The sequence below is a fragment of the Nesoenas mayeri genome (genome assembly GCF_963082525.1).
Source record: "Nesoenas mayeri genome assembly, chromosome: 2".
Classification (NCBI taxonomy): Eukaryota; Metazoa; Chordata; class Aves; order Columbiformes; family Columbidae; genus Nesoenas; species Nesoenas mayeri.
In genome coordinates, this window is record NC_137543.1 from 89,714,795 (window position 1) to 89,731,570 (window position 16,776).

General features: G+C 40.9%; 1 protein-coding gene across 1 annotated transcript; it reads left to right on the plus strand.

Moving 5' to 3' along the window:
- Window positions 1–1,905: 1,905 nt before the first annotated feature.
- Window positions 1,906–9,373, plus strand: NQO2 (N-ribosyldihydronicotinamide:quinone dehydrogenase 2; the record flags this gene model as incomplete). Its single annotated transcript, XM_080364311.1, is given in 6 exon segments — window positions 1,906–1,927; window positions 1,930–2,049; window positions 4,390–4,520; window positions 6,651–6,764; window positions 7,739–7,840; window positions 8,768–9,373. Coding segments are annotated over 6 exon segments (663 nt in total). The 3' UTR covers window positions 8,942–9,373.
- Window positions 9,374–16,776: the final 7,403 nt, after the last annotated feature.

Sequence of the window (16,776 nt, forward strand, 5' to 3'; positions counted from 1 at the left end):
GGCCTGGGCATGCTAGTATAGAACATATCTGTAAAGTATACATACTAAGGTTTTACTTTCTAAATGACTGAAATTACTTCAGTAAATAATGCCTTTGCAAACTTCAGTCCCTGAACACTATGTCTGAGTGCCCTCAGCTCCATCGATATGAAACTAGTGAGCAGCTCACAGAATATATCTTATCCTATCTGTGAGCGTGTATCATCTCCACCCACTGAACTGCTTATTTGCTGAGAGCAAACAGAACAGCAACATTAACTGGTCTTGATATTCCAGAATAAGTTATGGAGCAGGGGTTTAAATAGTTTATATGCTTGATGACAAATTGTAATAGTCTTTTGGGAAAACTTGTTTCGTGAATGCTATGCACACTAAAGAAATAATCACCCTTTATAATTTAGGTTAAAAAAAAATGAAGTATGGTTTCTTTAATTCTTCAGCCCTCATTCTGTTAATTATCTCTGATACCTTAAACTTACCTGTCACCCTGGTAGCGCTCTGGGCCCTACAGCTTCTGTGTCTCCTGGAGAAGCTGAACTCAGGAGATGCCTGAGTTTTTGTCTTGGCAGTTAGGAATCAAGAGCTGCATGTTGTGCAGATCCAGTAGTTTTCAATAATCTCTGGAAATTTCCTTCTCTGCAACATTTATGTATAAATAATTACTACTCCATGAAAGTATTTTGTCTTTCCTTGGTGTTCAGCAATGAATGATTTTCTAGAGAAATCTTAAAATTGAATGGCCTATGTACAGTAAAATTTTGAACAAATAAACTCTGATACATATTGTTACATCAGTTTAAGAAGCTTCACCACTGTCGTGGTTGAGATCGACAAACAACATAGAGCAAGTTCTTAAGTACAAACAGCAGTCACTTATTGACACAAATACCTTTTTATATAGTCTTTACCAGCTCAAGTGTCTTTTTGCTATTAGTTACAAGTTGCAGTAATAACATCTCATTGGCTAATTTTGCTTTCATCCATGTTACTCTTTTACTCCCTTCTCTCTCAGGGGTACACCTTAATATCTCTGGATACTCCTTTACTCCCACCTTTCTCATGGGTAGGCCTTAATATCTTCAAGGCTATTTTCTTTTTCCCATGCCCTCCGTCAAGGAATGCACAAACCCACCGTAGTTCCCCACAGACTCCAACACATCCATCTTGCTGCTCAACTTAACTTAAATCCATTTTGTCAGCATTTTGAGATACACTAGACAGCTCACTCTCACATCTAAGAAAAAATCATGTTGCTTTCTGTTGAAGTTGCTATGATGATGCAGAAGTGGGATAGTGGCATCTTAAATATCTGATGTCACTTGTGCAGCACTGAGCTGCAAGATGGGGGGATCCCACGTTGCAGTAGGAAGATGCTGTGAGCTCTCAAGTTTGAGGGAATCTAAGCTGGCAGTGTTTTGATCCCAGCTTGCCCCTCATGCTTGTGCTGTTGCTTATCAGACCCAGCCTAGGGAGCTAAACCAGCCGACAACTTTTTTTTTTCTCTTGTTGGGTGAGGTTTTTTTCGGGAGGAGTGGGATCAGATGAACACAAATGCTGACTCAAGAGACAGGACTGGCTTGTGCTGATGTAGGGCAGTGTGACCTGCTATGGAAACGCACCCACTGTACACCAAGTTCCACCTGGGAAAGCCCAGTGTAGCACAAAATTGCTGGGCTGAGGGCATTTACTGATTAGTTCCTCAAGAGTCACTCATTGCTTCCAAGCAGGAGTCAAATGCTGCCACTGCCATTCTGTTTTCACTAGTTTTGCGCTGCTTGGAAAACACACTACAGAAAAATGAAGGACCAGGCCCCAGCTCCACAAACTCTTTTGTATCTGCCTCTTATACTCAAAGGTATCTTCTGATTTTCTTTCTGCTCCCAGGGAAAAAGGTCTTGATAGTCTATGCACACCAAGAGCCCAAGTCCCTGAATGGATCTTTGAAGAGCGTTGCTGTGGAAGAATTGAGCAAGCAGGGCTGCAGTGTCACAGTTTCTGATTTGTATGCAATGCAGTTTGAGCCGAGAGCCACAAGAAATGATATTGTTGGTGAGACTAGCCAAAATACACTTTTTTTCAATGATAATGATGAGACAAACTTTCACCTTGTTTATCCTGCCGCACTAACAATCTAGAAGCATGCTGTTAAGTGTACTCCAAAAAACAGTTGATACTATTTTGTACAAATATCTCTCAACTAACAAACCAAACTTTTTATTTTCTGTTAACATTAACTAAGACATTTCAGTGTAGGAACCCAACAAGTATCATCTTTATTTAAATAAATCTGGTCACTGGAAATGGCCCCTCAATCAGAAAAAATGAAATATCTGTATGGTACAGAACTGTAAAACAGTCTTTTGCCTTTAGACTGAAGTGAATGAGGGAAAATATTATTTTTGCAGTATTTGCAATCAACTGCAGAGATGTTCAAAGAGCCACCCTTTCTTACGAACATTACAAATACTTTCTGCGAGTTTGCTCCAGGCACTTAACTGCTTGGGCTTTTGAGTTGTCTTGGCACCTCCAAATTCCTTGGTAGTATATGATTACTAAAAATGACTAGATGATGCAGTTAAGACTTGAGAAAAACAATGATGCTCTTGTTAGGCTTATGTGATATTTTCACTATGCTCTTACTAGGATTTAGCCACAATATTTTTTGAGGTTAGGAAACAAAAAGCCATAACATAATCTGAGACAGCTGAAACTCCTTCTTTAAAACAATAATCAAACAGAAATAACACAGCTCCAGTGCAAGCACTGGCAAAACCAAGAAGAATCCTGTTAATGATCAGACATAAGCAGTTCTAAAAGCCCACACCTAAATATGGGCCTTGGCTCATAGTGACATTACTGAGAGGGAAAAATGCGTTAGGATGTGTCCACAAGCATTCTCTGAAGTCACAGAATCATTTTGGTTGGAAAAGAACTTCAAGATAATAAAGTCAAACTGTTAATCTAGCACTGCCAAGTCCACCTCTAAACCATGTCCCTAAGAACCTCATCTACACATCTTTTGAACACCTACAGGGATGGCCACTCCACCACTTCCCTGGGCAGCCTGTTCCAATGCCTGACAACCCTTTCCGTCAAGAAAATTTTCCTAATATCCAGTCTAAACCTCCCCTGTCACAACTTGAGGCAATTTCCTCTCATCCTGTCACTTGCTGCTCAGGAGAAGAGACCAATACCTTCCATGCTACAGCCTCCTTTCAGGTAGTTGTAGACAGTGATCAGGTCTCCCCTCAGCCTCCTTTTCTCCAGGCTAAACAGCCCCAGTTCCCTCAGCTGCTTCTCATCAGACTTGTGCTCCAGGCCCCTCACCAGCCTCATCACCCTCCTCTGAACTCTCTCCAGCACATCAATGTCTTTCTTGTTGTGAGGGGCCCAAAACTGAACTCAGGATTCAAGGTGGGGCCTCACCAGTGCTGAATACAGTGGCACCATCACTTCTCTAGTCCTGCTGGCCACACTATTCCTGATACAAGCCAGGATGCTTTGGCCTTTTTGGCCACCTGGGCACACTGCTGGCTCATATTCAGCCATCTGTCAATCAACTCCCCCAGATCCTTTTCCCCCTAGGCAGCTTTCCAACCACTCTTCCCCAAGCCTGTAGCGCTGCCTGGGGTTGTTGTGAGAAGTGCCTTCAGCTACCGTGCTGTGACTTGCTGGAGTTTAGTTCAGGAGGCTGCCTCTCTCTTCTGCTAGAGATTAATGATCGACTAGTTGAATCAGCAGAATGAATGTATATATCTTATTCAGACATACTTGAATGAGCTCACCCAACTGTAGTGGAATCAGCAGAGCTGGCCCATACTGGTTCCCCAGCCCCTGCTGAGTTTCCCAGTTATGGAAGCTGAAAAGCAGCTACAGAGTGCTTGCGACTGTGCGGTGGTTTCACTAATCTCTAATGCAGAGGCAGAGTAATTAGCAACGTTGTCTTAAATCCTCTTAAATCATCCACCTGCATCACTGGAGTCTAGAACCAAGATTAGGTCCTCTTATTGCACTTCATATGTTGTTAAAGAAAGGCAAAAGTTTTAGTACTCTGAGACACTACATTCATCTCCAGTTTGAAACCAAATCACCATCAGCTGTGATGATGCTGAAAAGCCACCAAAAAACCAAAAAAAACCCAAAAAAACCAAACCAAAACAACAACAACAAAAAACAAAAACAAAACAAAACAAACAAACAAACAAAAAAAAACCAAACAAAAAAAACCCCACAACAACAACAACAAAAAAAAAAAAAGTGAGGAAAAATGGAAAGCAGTAACTCAATTTAAACTCAGTTTAGAACTGTAGATTGCAACATGTATTTAATTATTGTTTGGCTACAATACCAGAAACAGGACAAGTAATGACTGTTTACTTCTACCCACAGGTTGCCTGCACAACTCAGAAGAGTTCAATTATGGTGTGGAGGCATGGGAAGCTTACAAGAGAGGAGGTTTGTCCAATGATCTGATTGAAGAGCAAAAGAAGGTGCAAGAAGCAGACTTACTGATTTTTCAGGTCATTATTTTAAATCATATTAGAAGACTTCAGTTGTAATTTACAGGGTTGAACAAAAGAAAAGCAATAGTAAGTGAGATTATAGATTAGGAACATTGAATCTAGCCAAAGTAAAAAGAAAGAGTAGCTTCATCATCAACACAAAATGGTCTGTATCCAGTGTAGCAATTTCAAGGTGTCAGGTTTTGCTGCTATGATGTGGACTTCAGAAAATATCAGATCATGCATGAGCATTATTCATGGTAGCCCAGTATGAATTTTTCACACAGTGGCTCCAAACTGGCCTTTTTGGGAAGTAGGAAGACATCTGAAATTAGAACCTTACAATACTTCAGTGAAATTCACAGCTGTGCTTCACTTTAAAGTTAATATTCAAAAGTAGTCTAATTGCACAGGTTTTGTGAAGACTGGTCTTCATGCTACCTGCACTCCAAAATGATTGCATTGAGCAACTCAGACCAGAAAGTTTTGAATGCAAAATAATACTATAATTCTCGATATGAGAACCCTGCCATGTTATCAGGCAGCCCCATACTGTCCCTTTGTCTTGGAGATCATGCAAATCAAACACAGATCTACGCACAGAGATGCATGTAAGGGCTTAAGTAGGCCCCACCAAGTTATAAGTTTGGGATATGGTGAAAGACACCAGACCAACAGCTTTAGGAATAAACAATTCTCTAAGTAATGGTATAGTAATCAATACAGATCAGTAGTATAGTTGTCCAGGTCATTACAACAGCAGATCCACTAATTCACCAGCACTGGGCCAAACTTAATATCTGGATGCACAAAGATGTACATGACCATGGATGTCAGACAGGCCAGCAGGACAAGGCTTAGTGTCTGGGTGAGCAGCTGGGACCAGCCAGCGGGCTCAGGGAATCTGGGCTTCTGCAACCGGACTGTTGCTTATTGACAAATCACGAAAGCACTATGTGGACTTGCTGACTGGTGTCACACCCCATCTCCGCTCACCACTGTCCCAGGTCTGTCCTTGGTGTCCCTGAGGCCCAGAAATACTGGGTAAGGCAATAAGAGCCCCACATTTCTTTGTGTATCTGTTGTGCCTGTTGACCTCAGGCATAGCCTATGTTTATTCCACTGTCTTATTCTAGATGATATTTACGATATGACCATACCTCAATTGAGCATTTCACTGTAAGTCTTCATCATTTTACACTATTGCTTCTGAGATAAGTATAGTAAAACATCCCCTGAAGGAAGTGGTTGCTTTCTACTTTCTATCTGCAGAATGCTATCAAGAGTTGAGTAGGTTCTGGTGCAGAAAAGAAGGAAAAATCCTCTGAAAGAAGCCATAAAGTAATTTAAAATTTACTAGACTAAACTCACCACTTTTAGAGCTGTTGTTGTTGCCCAGTTTCTACATTTTTTCCACCTTGAATTAAGCCGCACATAGATACGCTTCTACAGAATTTCTTCTCCTATGCTGCAATGTGTACAAAGGTTTAGGGATAGCAGTGCATCCTGGAATAAGATTCCATAAAGCATTCCGGATAATGCAAATAAGACACAATAGGTAGGCTGTAGTCCCATAGATTAACAGAAGGATCTAGAAACACAGGGTCCTACTACTAAAGAAGCTGTTTTCTTCTCGATTAAGTGATTCAGGGTCATCATGTCAGCAGGGTGTGAAGGTAAGTTTTTCATAAGATCCTATGGCATTTGTCAGCAGGCTGTCAGATCAGAACTAATCACCAGATGTCAGTCCTGGTAAAAAGGCTCTCTCTGTGCATTTTGGTCAGATCATCCATTAGATCACATGTTCCTTTTGCATTTCAGCAATAGGAGACACAATTCTCTAGAGTCTTAATTTTGAACTAAATGACACCTTCTTGTTTCATCATATTTTAACTTTAATTTGTGTAGAATCCCTTGCATTCACCATGGCGTCAGTGTGCTACAGATGCCCAGGTATGTACCTGAGACAACCACAAACAGCACATCAGTTATTTTTGCCAAGCATAGTTAAAGCCTCTCCTGACAGAGAGCTGGTAGAAGGCCTGTACAATATCTGAACAGATTAAGAGAACAGGATTTGGCCTATAGGCCAGGCCTAAGGCTGGCCCAGACCCTCTGTGCTAACAAGGTAATTTACTTTTTGCCTAGTTTCCCTTGTATTGGTTCAGCATGCCAGCAATCATGAAGGGCTGGATGGACAGAGTCTTGGTCCAAGGATTTGCTCATGAATTTCCAAACTGCTACGATTCTGGTTTGCTCAAGGTATGTTTTATTAAGATCAAGATGTGGACAATGCTCTTGAGGATATTGTTTTTTCTTTTCTATTATATTTGCTTAGAGCTTGCTTTTTATGCTCTCCTGAAGGAATGCTTTGGTAACATGTTGAGTAACTTTCTGGTTTGTTAAAACTGTCTGAAAGGTGATACAACAAGGAGGATGCACCGGTTCCTAAAGATTTAAGCAATCTCCTGGAGATTTTTAGTTGGCCTAGAAAATAGGCTTTATAATTTGGTAGGTGTATCAGAGTACACTGGGCTGGCATGTAATTTCTGATCTTCTTAACAATTCCGAACATTTCAGTTTGTTTAAATTTCAGAAATGGCTGCCCTGCTGAAATGAACAGGATTAATCCCCAATGGTCATAGCTGCATGCTGAGTGCAGGCTCAAGGCAGTTTGGATACTGCACCAAGTCATGCCAGAAAAAAATGTTACTTCAATCATGGAAGCTAAAACTGAGAGGATAGATGCTGAGCACAAGCCTGTGGCTAATGCCATAGTTACAGAAGCAGATGTTCTGAACTGGTTTTTAAAGCACCTGAGGAATAATTTGTTCTCAAATTATTCTTTGGCAAGTGACAAGCAAGTCCAAGTTTGCAGTGGGATGGGTTTCATTCAATTACTGCATTCAGGAAGGACAGGAATGAAGATATTTTCCGTAACAGAGTACCTTCCAGCCACAGTTTTCTAAACATTTCAGAGGGGAGAACATGTCAGACATGTAATTCCTTTTCATTTTAACCTGTGTATGCCCAAAGCTCTGACACAGAGTGCACTGTCTAGTTGTACGCCACCAATCTTTGCCTCAGTGCTGCCACTATGCATCAGGTCTGGGAAAGAGGAGGACACCATCTCCTCTATAAGTTTATACTGTCAAGGTTCCCCTGAATATCACCTGAACTATACAACCACTCTTCTTTAAACATGCCTAATTCTAGTGCTGCTTTCTTAATTCTAGAACAAATTAGCCCTGTTTTCTTTCACCACTGGAGGAAGCAAAGAGATGTATGCAAAAGGTGGTATTAGTGGTGATATTCGCTATCTCCTGTGGCCCATGCAGGTACAATATATGTACATTTGTTTGCCTTGTATTACTCCCATTAACAGTTGTATTATTGTTCATTTTATATGAAATATAATAAGCAAGTATCGTCAGTTCCAAACATCTGCAGGTTATACATTTGGCCCTAAAGTCCTGAGACAACTTTACAAGTCCACAGATTATTGAAGTTGTTTTGTGACCCTTCCTCCAGATTGGAATCTCGAGAAAGGTTATATTGTCAGCCTTTTAAGTTTCTTTGTTGTTATAGGATTTTCTTTAGCCCTAGAATGCAGGATTTCTTTTCCTCGTAGCTACCTTATTCAGGTAGGATGTGGGACAGGAGGGAGTCACACACCACCCTGGCATTAATCATCAGCATACGGAAGACAGCACATTTTTTCTTATTGCTACCCTTTTATCCGAAATACACAGAGGGAAAATGGCAAGTGGAGCTGATTTGAAAGGCACTAGCCTTCATTTGGAATCATTTGGCTAAACCAGAGGCAAAAGGTTAAAGAAATACTTCTAAGTAGATGAGAAATACACTGCAGTTCAGGAGCAATCTGTGGAAATGCAAACAGTACAATGAACTTCAGGCTGTCACTGATCCTTGCAAATTTAATAGCATACAGCAGCTGAAGAGAACAGTTGTGTGGGTTTAATAGCACTTTAAAATACATTCCAGAGAGCAGAATAAATGGAAGTTGACCTTATTTTTTGGTGTATTATATGTCACTCTGCTTAATGCCTAGCCTTCAAAACTGAATGCCAGGATAGGTAATGAACTCTTGCAATTTATTTCCTTTCTCTTGATGAATGCACAGGTTTAGAAAGCCTGCCTTATACTGAGTCAGAGAAACAGTTTCAGATTTGAACCTTCTGCATTCCTGAACTCAAAGTGCGAGACTGCTTCCTGAAGTGTTTCTTTCTTTGCTTTGAGTCTAGCATGGAATAATGCACTTTTGTGGTGTCAAAGTCCTTGCCCCTCACATCTGCTTCGCCCCGGAGTATGCCTCTGAGGAGGAGAGGAAGGAGATGCTGATTGCCTGGGCCCAGCGTCTGAAGACTCTTTGGAACGAAGAACCCATCAACTGCTCTCCTGAGTGGTATTTCAAGTAATGTTCTGGTGCAAAACTACAGAAAAAATATTTTATTTTTCCATTCTTTTTGTGCTTTATCTCAATATCTGAATCCTAATTCCTAACTGTAGGTATCTCAAGTACTACAGCTAGCTGCCTAACTGACAATATAGCATTTATCTTCATTGATTCCTGAGGGTTTCTTTTCAATTATAGATACAAAACTCTTTTTTTTTTCCTTTTTTTTTTTTTTTTTTTTTAGGGAATACACTGCCCATCCTCAACCTTGTAATGGCTAATCCTTCTCTTTTAAATGAGAGATCTACACATGTGCCTTTGAGCTATGAAGCCAGATTGTAAATAATGCAGAAGGATGTACAGTTGCACAGTGACTTATATAGCTGGAAAGCCTTGTAGACAGCCTTAGGCTTTTCCATGTATTTATAAATATATTAAAGCAGTATTAAAGTTATGACAGATAACAGAAAAGCAAGAAAACAAATAAAAATATCCCATACCAGTATGTGCATGTATTGCCTTTCTATACAGAATGTAGCTCCCATTTGCAAAGTATGTGGTTTCCTACCATAGAAGGGAGTTCTCTATTTTTGTTACCCTAAGTACAGACAAAAAGGAGTCCTATCTGTTTCCTTTCCCTTCACTGCAGTCAATATTGCTTTTCAGGTCTGGAGGACTGTGTGCATCTCCTCCAGCATCAGTGTAGATGGGCTTCCTTGGAGATTCCCAGCACCAGCAGTCTGCAGTCAGTGCAGGAGCACTATCTGTCTGTGACCCAGGATCTAGTGGGACAAAATGACTGACTCTTAACATCCGTGATTTTTACCTTGAAGTTTAGTGCTTGTGAGCACTTAACCCTTTTTGTGCATATGGCAAAGGGTGGGTTTCTTGCTTGGCTACAAGATCTCTTGCTTTGATCAACTAACCTAACAGCTGGCTTTGATATTAAAAGAACACAGCCTGAATAAGAAGTGGTCTTCTGCGTCACCATCAAATGACATTTAGGCCTGTGCACACAGTCTATGCACCTGCCATATGTTCCTTGTAGCAGCCTTGTCATGCCCCACCCTTATATTTCTTTAAGGGCTATTTGGATAATAAACATGCTCAGCTCATATTTTGGAGAGGGCAGGGTAAAATGATACACCAGATTGGGAAGTGCTACTGCAAGGAAATAGTCACATGTTCCTGTTGTCACCGTATGAGGTGAGAGACCACCAGTAGGAGAGACAGAGCCCTGGAAGCGGTGTTGCCCTAAGCTGTTGCAGATGTCTGCTTCAGCGTGTCTGAGTCAAAGTCTTCAGGTTACACAAGCAAGAAATTTGCTTTGGCTCAATTGCTCTTGAGTAGGAAAGAGAAAGTGAAAGGGAATATAATGGAAAAAGTTATACACGTAAGTTGTGGGGAAAGCAGATTCTTGCCTAAAAGACTTAAGTTACCCAAAAGAAACTGAAGGACAAATGCAGATATTAAAATTGTATGGGAGAGGAATCATCCTTATGATCACGGTGTTCAGTTACCAGACTATTCAAGAAAGAAGGAAATTACAGATATGAAAGCAGAAGTTGCAACTGTCAAACCAAATGTTACTGTATTGGATCAACTGCAGAGATTAGTGGGTTTAACTGTTGAAGAATCTCAGACTGACCTGTATGATGAAGATACACTTCTCGACACTATTTGGCAGACACGTACTAGTTCCCACATACACGGTAGCATTAAGTGTGTGTATTGAATTGGATATTTGTAATTTAAGTATGCAAGAGTGGCTGTATTAGGTCAGAACAAGGATCCTCCAACCTCAGTTTCTTTCTCCACAGTGGCTATAGACCAGGAAGAGCAAGCACTTCCTCTGAATACTGTCATGGGCTCCAACTATATTTAGCTTGGGAAATTATGTTTTCTCTGTATTTATTAAGCCAAATGGATCTCTGCTCTGAATTTTGTTCAGTCTTCTCTTCAATTCATGCCAACTTGAAGCAGACAATATTTGTTGGCAAAGTTCAGCAGCTCAGTTTTTTCCTTGCATGAAGCATTGGAGCAGGGAGGGATCCCAGGGAAGGTGAAGCACCTGGCTCCCAGTAGCTTCATTTTATTCCTCCCAGTCAACAGTAAATGATCAGTTCCATCTTTTCTTTTACAAAGTGCTTAGAGTTTTGTAGATGTGCATCGCTTCCTTCCTAAATAATCTCCTGCCCAGGCCGTGGAGTCCTGTTCTGCTCAGTTGTTCTTCCAAGAGAAGGCATTGGCCATTAGCCACCCTTGTTGCTCTTCACTGAACTCCTCCAGTCTCGCTATCCTGTTACTGAGGAGAGCAGAAGTACACATAGAGTCAATTCCACGGTTCTTGGATTCATATGACTTTCTCTGTGCCTTTCGTTATAATCTCTGACATATGATTTGCTTTAGGTACTGTTTTCATCTGTTGTAACCCTAAATCTTGGCCATCAGTGGTAACAGTCAGCTCAGGGGCCATTATTTCGTATATCAATTTAGGGTAATTATTTTCCTTGTGTGCAGCCTTTTACATAACTTGAATTTCACTTCCCATCTCACTCAACAATTTTTCCAGAACGCTTCACAATCTGCTTTGTCCCCCCTCCTCTGAGTAATCTGTATTGTCAGCAAACTTTCTCAACCTCGTTGCTCGTATGCTTTTCCAGATCATTTTCAACAGCTCAAATCCCTGCACTTGTAACCTCCCTCTGTTCTGAGAGCTGACCATTTACTGTTGCCCTCTGTCTTATCTTTTAAACACATCTCCATGCCATGACCTTCTTTCTTATCCCCATCTGCCTAGTTTTCTTAAAAAAGAGATAGAAAACTTCATCAAAAGCCTCTTGGAAATGTAAGTAGACTTTATCAGTCAGATCACCACTCTCCGCATGTTTTAACTCCTCCTAAAGAAAATTATTCAGGAATATTGTTCCAAATTGAAAGCCACTGTACAAGGGGGTATAAGATGCGAGGGGAAACTAAGAACCACTATTCAACTGTAACTTTCCACAGTCAGTCTCAGTCCCCATCTGTGTAGTCTGTTCTCATACTGAAATTGTTCCATGTGCCTCATAATCCTTGTCACTTTATTTGGGGTCTAGCTCTTCTGCTTGTGTTCAGAGAAGAGGCAATCAGGGCTGTGAGCTGCATCTTAGCTGTGGACACAACAGGTTAAACATTTGCTGAAGGGCACTGCTCTTGCAATGCTTTGGAAGCCAGTCAACTGTGCAGGGACACTGGGTGCTGAGCTGAGAGTTAATGTCCTTGTCCTCAGATGCTTTCAGTGCCTGCTATACAGCACACGACGCCGGGGTGCATGTGTGTTCTAGCACATGTCTTTCAGAAACTCAAGGGAGAATTTTACCAAGCAGAAAAGCAATAGAGAGTGGTCTGTGGTTAACAAGAGAAAGGAAGTGGCAGTGTTAGTTTCACAGTAGCACTGGAAATGTTACAGCCATTTTGATCTGAAGAACAATTGCCCTGCTAAATCACATGATGCTAAAAGCCAATGCAATCTGTCAAAACATCATTGACTTCACCAGAATACAGCTAGGATTAGGTGAGTAGCTTGTACATGCATTTTAGGCTGGGGAGAAGGGTATAAGGACAACAAGCTTTCCTCTTCCGCTTAGTCTGGGGATTTGTTGCTGGTGGTCCTCATCTTCCAACATACTTTCAGGCAATACTCTTTCTTTTTCTCTGATAATTTATTCCAAAAATCATAACTGAGTTGCTTTCATTTAATATTCTGAAATGGCAAGCGCAATTTGCTTGCAACTTCAGAAAAACACAGGGAAACAAATAGATCCTTATCTGAACTATGTTATCAAGAAGCCTCATAGCCTAGAGAAACCAAGACTGATTTCTTGCAGTAAGGTGCTTTTTATCCAAGGTTTCAAAAAATTAACATTTAAAGGCAGGTGTAGACATTTATTTCGTTTAATATTTGATTCACAGAACAATGTCATGGAGGCTAGCTGCCTGCTTGCAGAGGAGTATACTTTGCAATACACAAGTTATCAAAAGGTTGTGCTGAAGAGATGAACAGCCAATAATAAATATCATGCATAATTCATGTACAACTTTTTCATGTACAACTTCTACCATGTTAGAAGATGCTCTAAAGGCGTGCAAAAAACTTAAGCTTAGGGAGCTCTCAATGCTGGGTAATTGTATCATCATTCTAAGTTACTTAATGTATCCATAAGAAAACCGAGCTCCAAGATCCACAATGTTTCCTTTCAAATTAGGTGAGTCACTATAAAAAGTAACCAGGAGAGCTACTCCAGCCTTAGTTCCAAAACTCAAGTGAAAGTTATAAAAGAATCTTTGACTACAAACATTGGGGGAAGAAGAGAGCTTAGACCACAGCAACAGCCTCAGATTTCGGCAGCCTCATTTTAGATCCTCTAGCATAGTGGCAGTAGTTGATCATTACACAAGCAAGTCATGGAAATGTCTATTCCTGCAATAGCTTTGTTGCTTCTGTCATACTCTGCTGGTGTTCATATATTTACAGGAACATTCTCCACAAAACAACATACAAAGCAAACACCTAATGAAGAATTTGTGTCACAGTGCTTGGTGCAGACTGATGTACAAAAAAAATAAAAAAATACTTAAAAAAAAAATCATATATATAGTGAGGTGGTCAATGCCCCAAGCCTGTCAGCCTTTAAGAGGCATTTGGACAATGCCCTTAACAACATGCTTTAACTTGGTCAGCCCTGAAAGTGTTCAGGGAGTTGGGTCTAGATGATCCTTGTAGGTCCTTTACACCTGAAATAATCTTGTCTATTCTATATACTCCAGTGAGATGTGCAAAGGTGGTGTGTTTACTGGAACTTAACATGAAGCCAAGGGCAAATCAGTGGGATCAATCAGACCAGATAATACTTTAGATTAAAAGGTAGATTACAGAAAGACTATTGACAAATATCTCCTTCAAGTTTCGCCCACCGACAATCCCCCTCCCCAGAGTCCTGGGCAGGCTGCTGAACCCAGAATTAACATTCCAGCATTGACTCATCTCCAGAGCTGGGAACCGCCTGTGTGTGGAAACACTCATCCCTGCTGCTCCCAGCGGAGCCTTTAGCCAAGGACGGCCATAGCCACAGCACCGTTAAGCTCAGGTCACTACAGAGCGCATAATTCTTGTGATACGTGAAGAGGAAAAAGCCTCTAAAGAGAAACTGAGCAGCTAACTGCAAGTAGAAAGAAAGGAGCAGAAAAAATTCAACTTCTGTAGGCAAAGTGTACAACAACACAGCCTTCAAAATTAATACAAGAAAAATAGCCCTGTGCAAAGTCACTTTCCCATTACAGCACAAGCTTATTGTGATTTGGTTTTAGTTTTTAGGATTAATGAGATAGGTAACTGTGCCAGATAGCCTTGGTCTAGCACTGTGCAGTTTTGACAGTTTTTATTTATCAGCCCCTATGATTTTTCCAGTGGTGCAATGAAATCTGCAAATTTCCCATACAGAAATTTTCACCCTGCTGACAATAAAAACAGCTACATATTTTTTTAAAAAATAGGGATGGGGGCACTTGGAATTCTTAGAATTCTGTGTATTTACATTTTTTTTCCTGTCAGTTTTAATAAGAGGGCTGAGATTTTTTGGAAAAAAATGAAAGTTCTGTCAAAATTAGTGAAAGTTTCACTTAGAGTAAAAAGAAAACTAATGGGCTTACTTTATTTTCATTAATACTAAAATTAAAAACTTCTGCTCACATGAATGCATTGTTTTGAAAAGCACTAAAACTGTAGTGGCCTTGTCATCCAGTTCAGTATCACCTTCCTTTCTTATAAATCAGAATAGATTTCTCCGTAAATTCAGATTGCATTTTTAGATCAATTTATTTTCCCTATTCATTTCAAGAAGGAATGTCATACCTGACAACACTGAACTCTAAGCGCCGACAAATAAATGCTAATCTGTCTTTTTTTGCCTAGTGCTGGCTGGCAAATTGCCACTGAATCACCACACAATTCTTAAAAATTTAGCCATCTTATTTTGTGCCTTCAGCCACATACACAAAGCAAAACTCAAAAGCAGAAAACAAACAAACAAACACCTCAAAAATAAAATGTTATCAGAAGATTTCTGTAATGTTTGGGATTGCAACAGAAGACTAAAACTGCATGATTGGCCTAGCAGAGACAGCACGTCTGGATTTGGTTTTGCTTTATTTAGTTGACAAACATTCCAGATTCTTTGGACCACAGGTTTAATAACACCCTCCTTATGATACCTCACGATGTGGATGGACTTGAAATGTCTGTACTCAACCTATTATGAGCTTACCTTGGCAATTCACTAGCCATCCTGAGTCTTCTCATTATGGTAGGTGTGATCAGCCCCTGCGACTGAAACTGTCAGAGCATTAAACTCTTCTGGCTCAATACAGGAATTCCCAGGGCACATGCCAGTTCCATTTTCAAGATTTTTTTTATAGAGTAGAAACAATTGCATTCAGGATTTTTTTGAGAGTTCCTGGAAATAAGCTGTTTGTTCAGTTTGTCCAAGAAGGTGCAGAAAACCATCTCAAGACTCAGAGAGAAAACTTCAGCTTGGAAGTGATCACCAAGGCTGTTCTACCTCTCCAAAACTGCAGTTGCCCGCATATTACTTTCCCATCTATCCTTGCAAAGAGGCAGCTTTTGGAAAGCTGGAAGGCAGGAGCCACCTGCCCCTTGCAGATGAACATGCTGGCCAGCAAAAGGCACAAATCAGACTGTGTCTTCCCCTAGAAGGGCAGATATGGTACATGGATGGTTTAAGAATTCAGATACTGCACTGCTGACCATCTCAGGGTGAAATAAAGGACAGAGGCCCAGAATATGCCAGCATTACACACCAGTGCACCCATGTAAATCTCAAAGGCCTCATGACACTGAATGGGGTTCTATTCTTTATTAATGTTTTGTTTGTATGTGGCAAGAATAGGACAGGTACAAATATAGCCTCAGAAGTCCTCCACAGCTGTGGAACCCAATCCATTAAATCCACCATGGGGCCTAGCACAGAAGTATATCAAACCTTCTGTGGCCATTGTTTCTTCCAGATCTATGACAGTCTGGGGCCTCAGTTTCCACCAGCAAATGGGACCAGGCACCTGGACCATTTTCGTTCTCTCATCACTGTCAAGCTTGCCCTCCAGTTTTAGAAAGGCTCCCTCAAGCAGAAGTTGTGGGCTGCTGTTGCACTCCCACGTGGATCTGCTGCTGCTGTTCTCATAGTGCCTAATAGTACTGAGCCATGAACTCCACAGCATCCATGGAGCACCATGGAGAATGCAGCTGTTCTCTAGAAAGGGAAAGGTCATGACAAAGAGGGGAGTCATTTGTCATGGCCATCATTTCACTAGAGGAAAGACAAATTAATCAGTCTTATCTGAAGAAGATGTATTAACCATTATTTCTATAGCAGAACAGTTTTCCTAATGACAACAATAGAATATGTTATATATTATTTGTTGTTAGGATAATAACAAACCAGATAAAATCTGTAAGAGATGCCCTGGACACAACTAACTTCTGTAGAGCAGGAAGATGTGCTGGATGGTTTACGGCTGTCCTTTTAGGCTATGTATTTCTGTAGCTGTTTGTAGGACCGTTATCTGTTACAGTTTTTCTGTTGACAAACAGAAATTCCTTCCTGCTCCACCCTTCCTGAACAAAAACCTGCCTCTTTGGCACCAAAACCACAACGAAGAAATGCATTTCCACCACGCACCAAACCCCCAACTGCAGTCAGTCTAAGTAACTTGGCCGGGTCCATTCATATGTTGTACCATGCTCACATATGCGGCTGGGCACCGGGAGCTGACTCCTCCTGGGTGCCGGCGGCTCCGCAG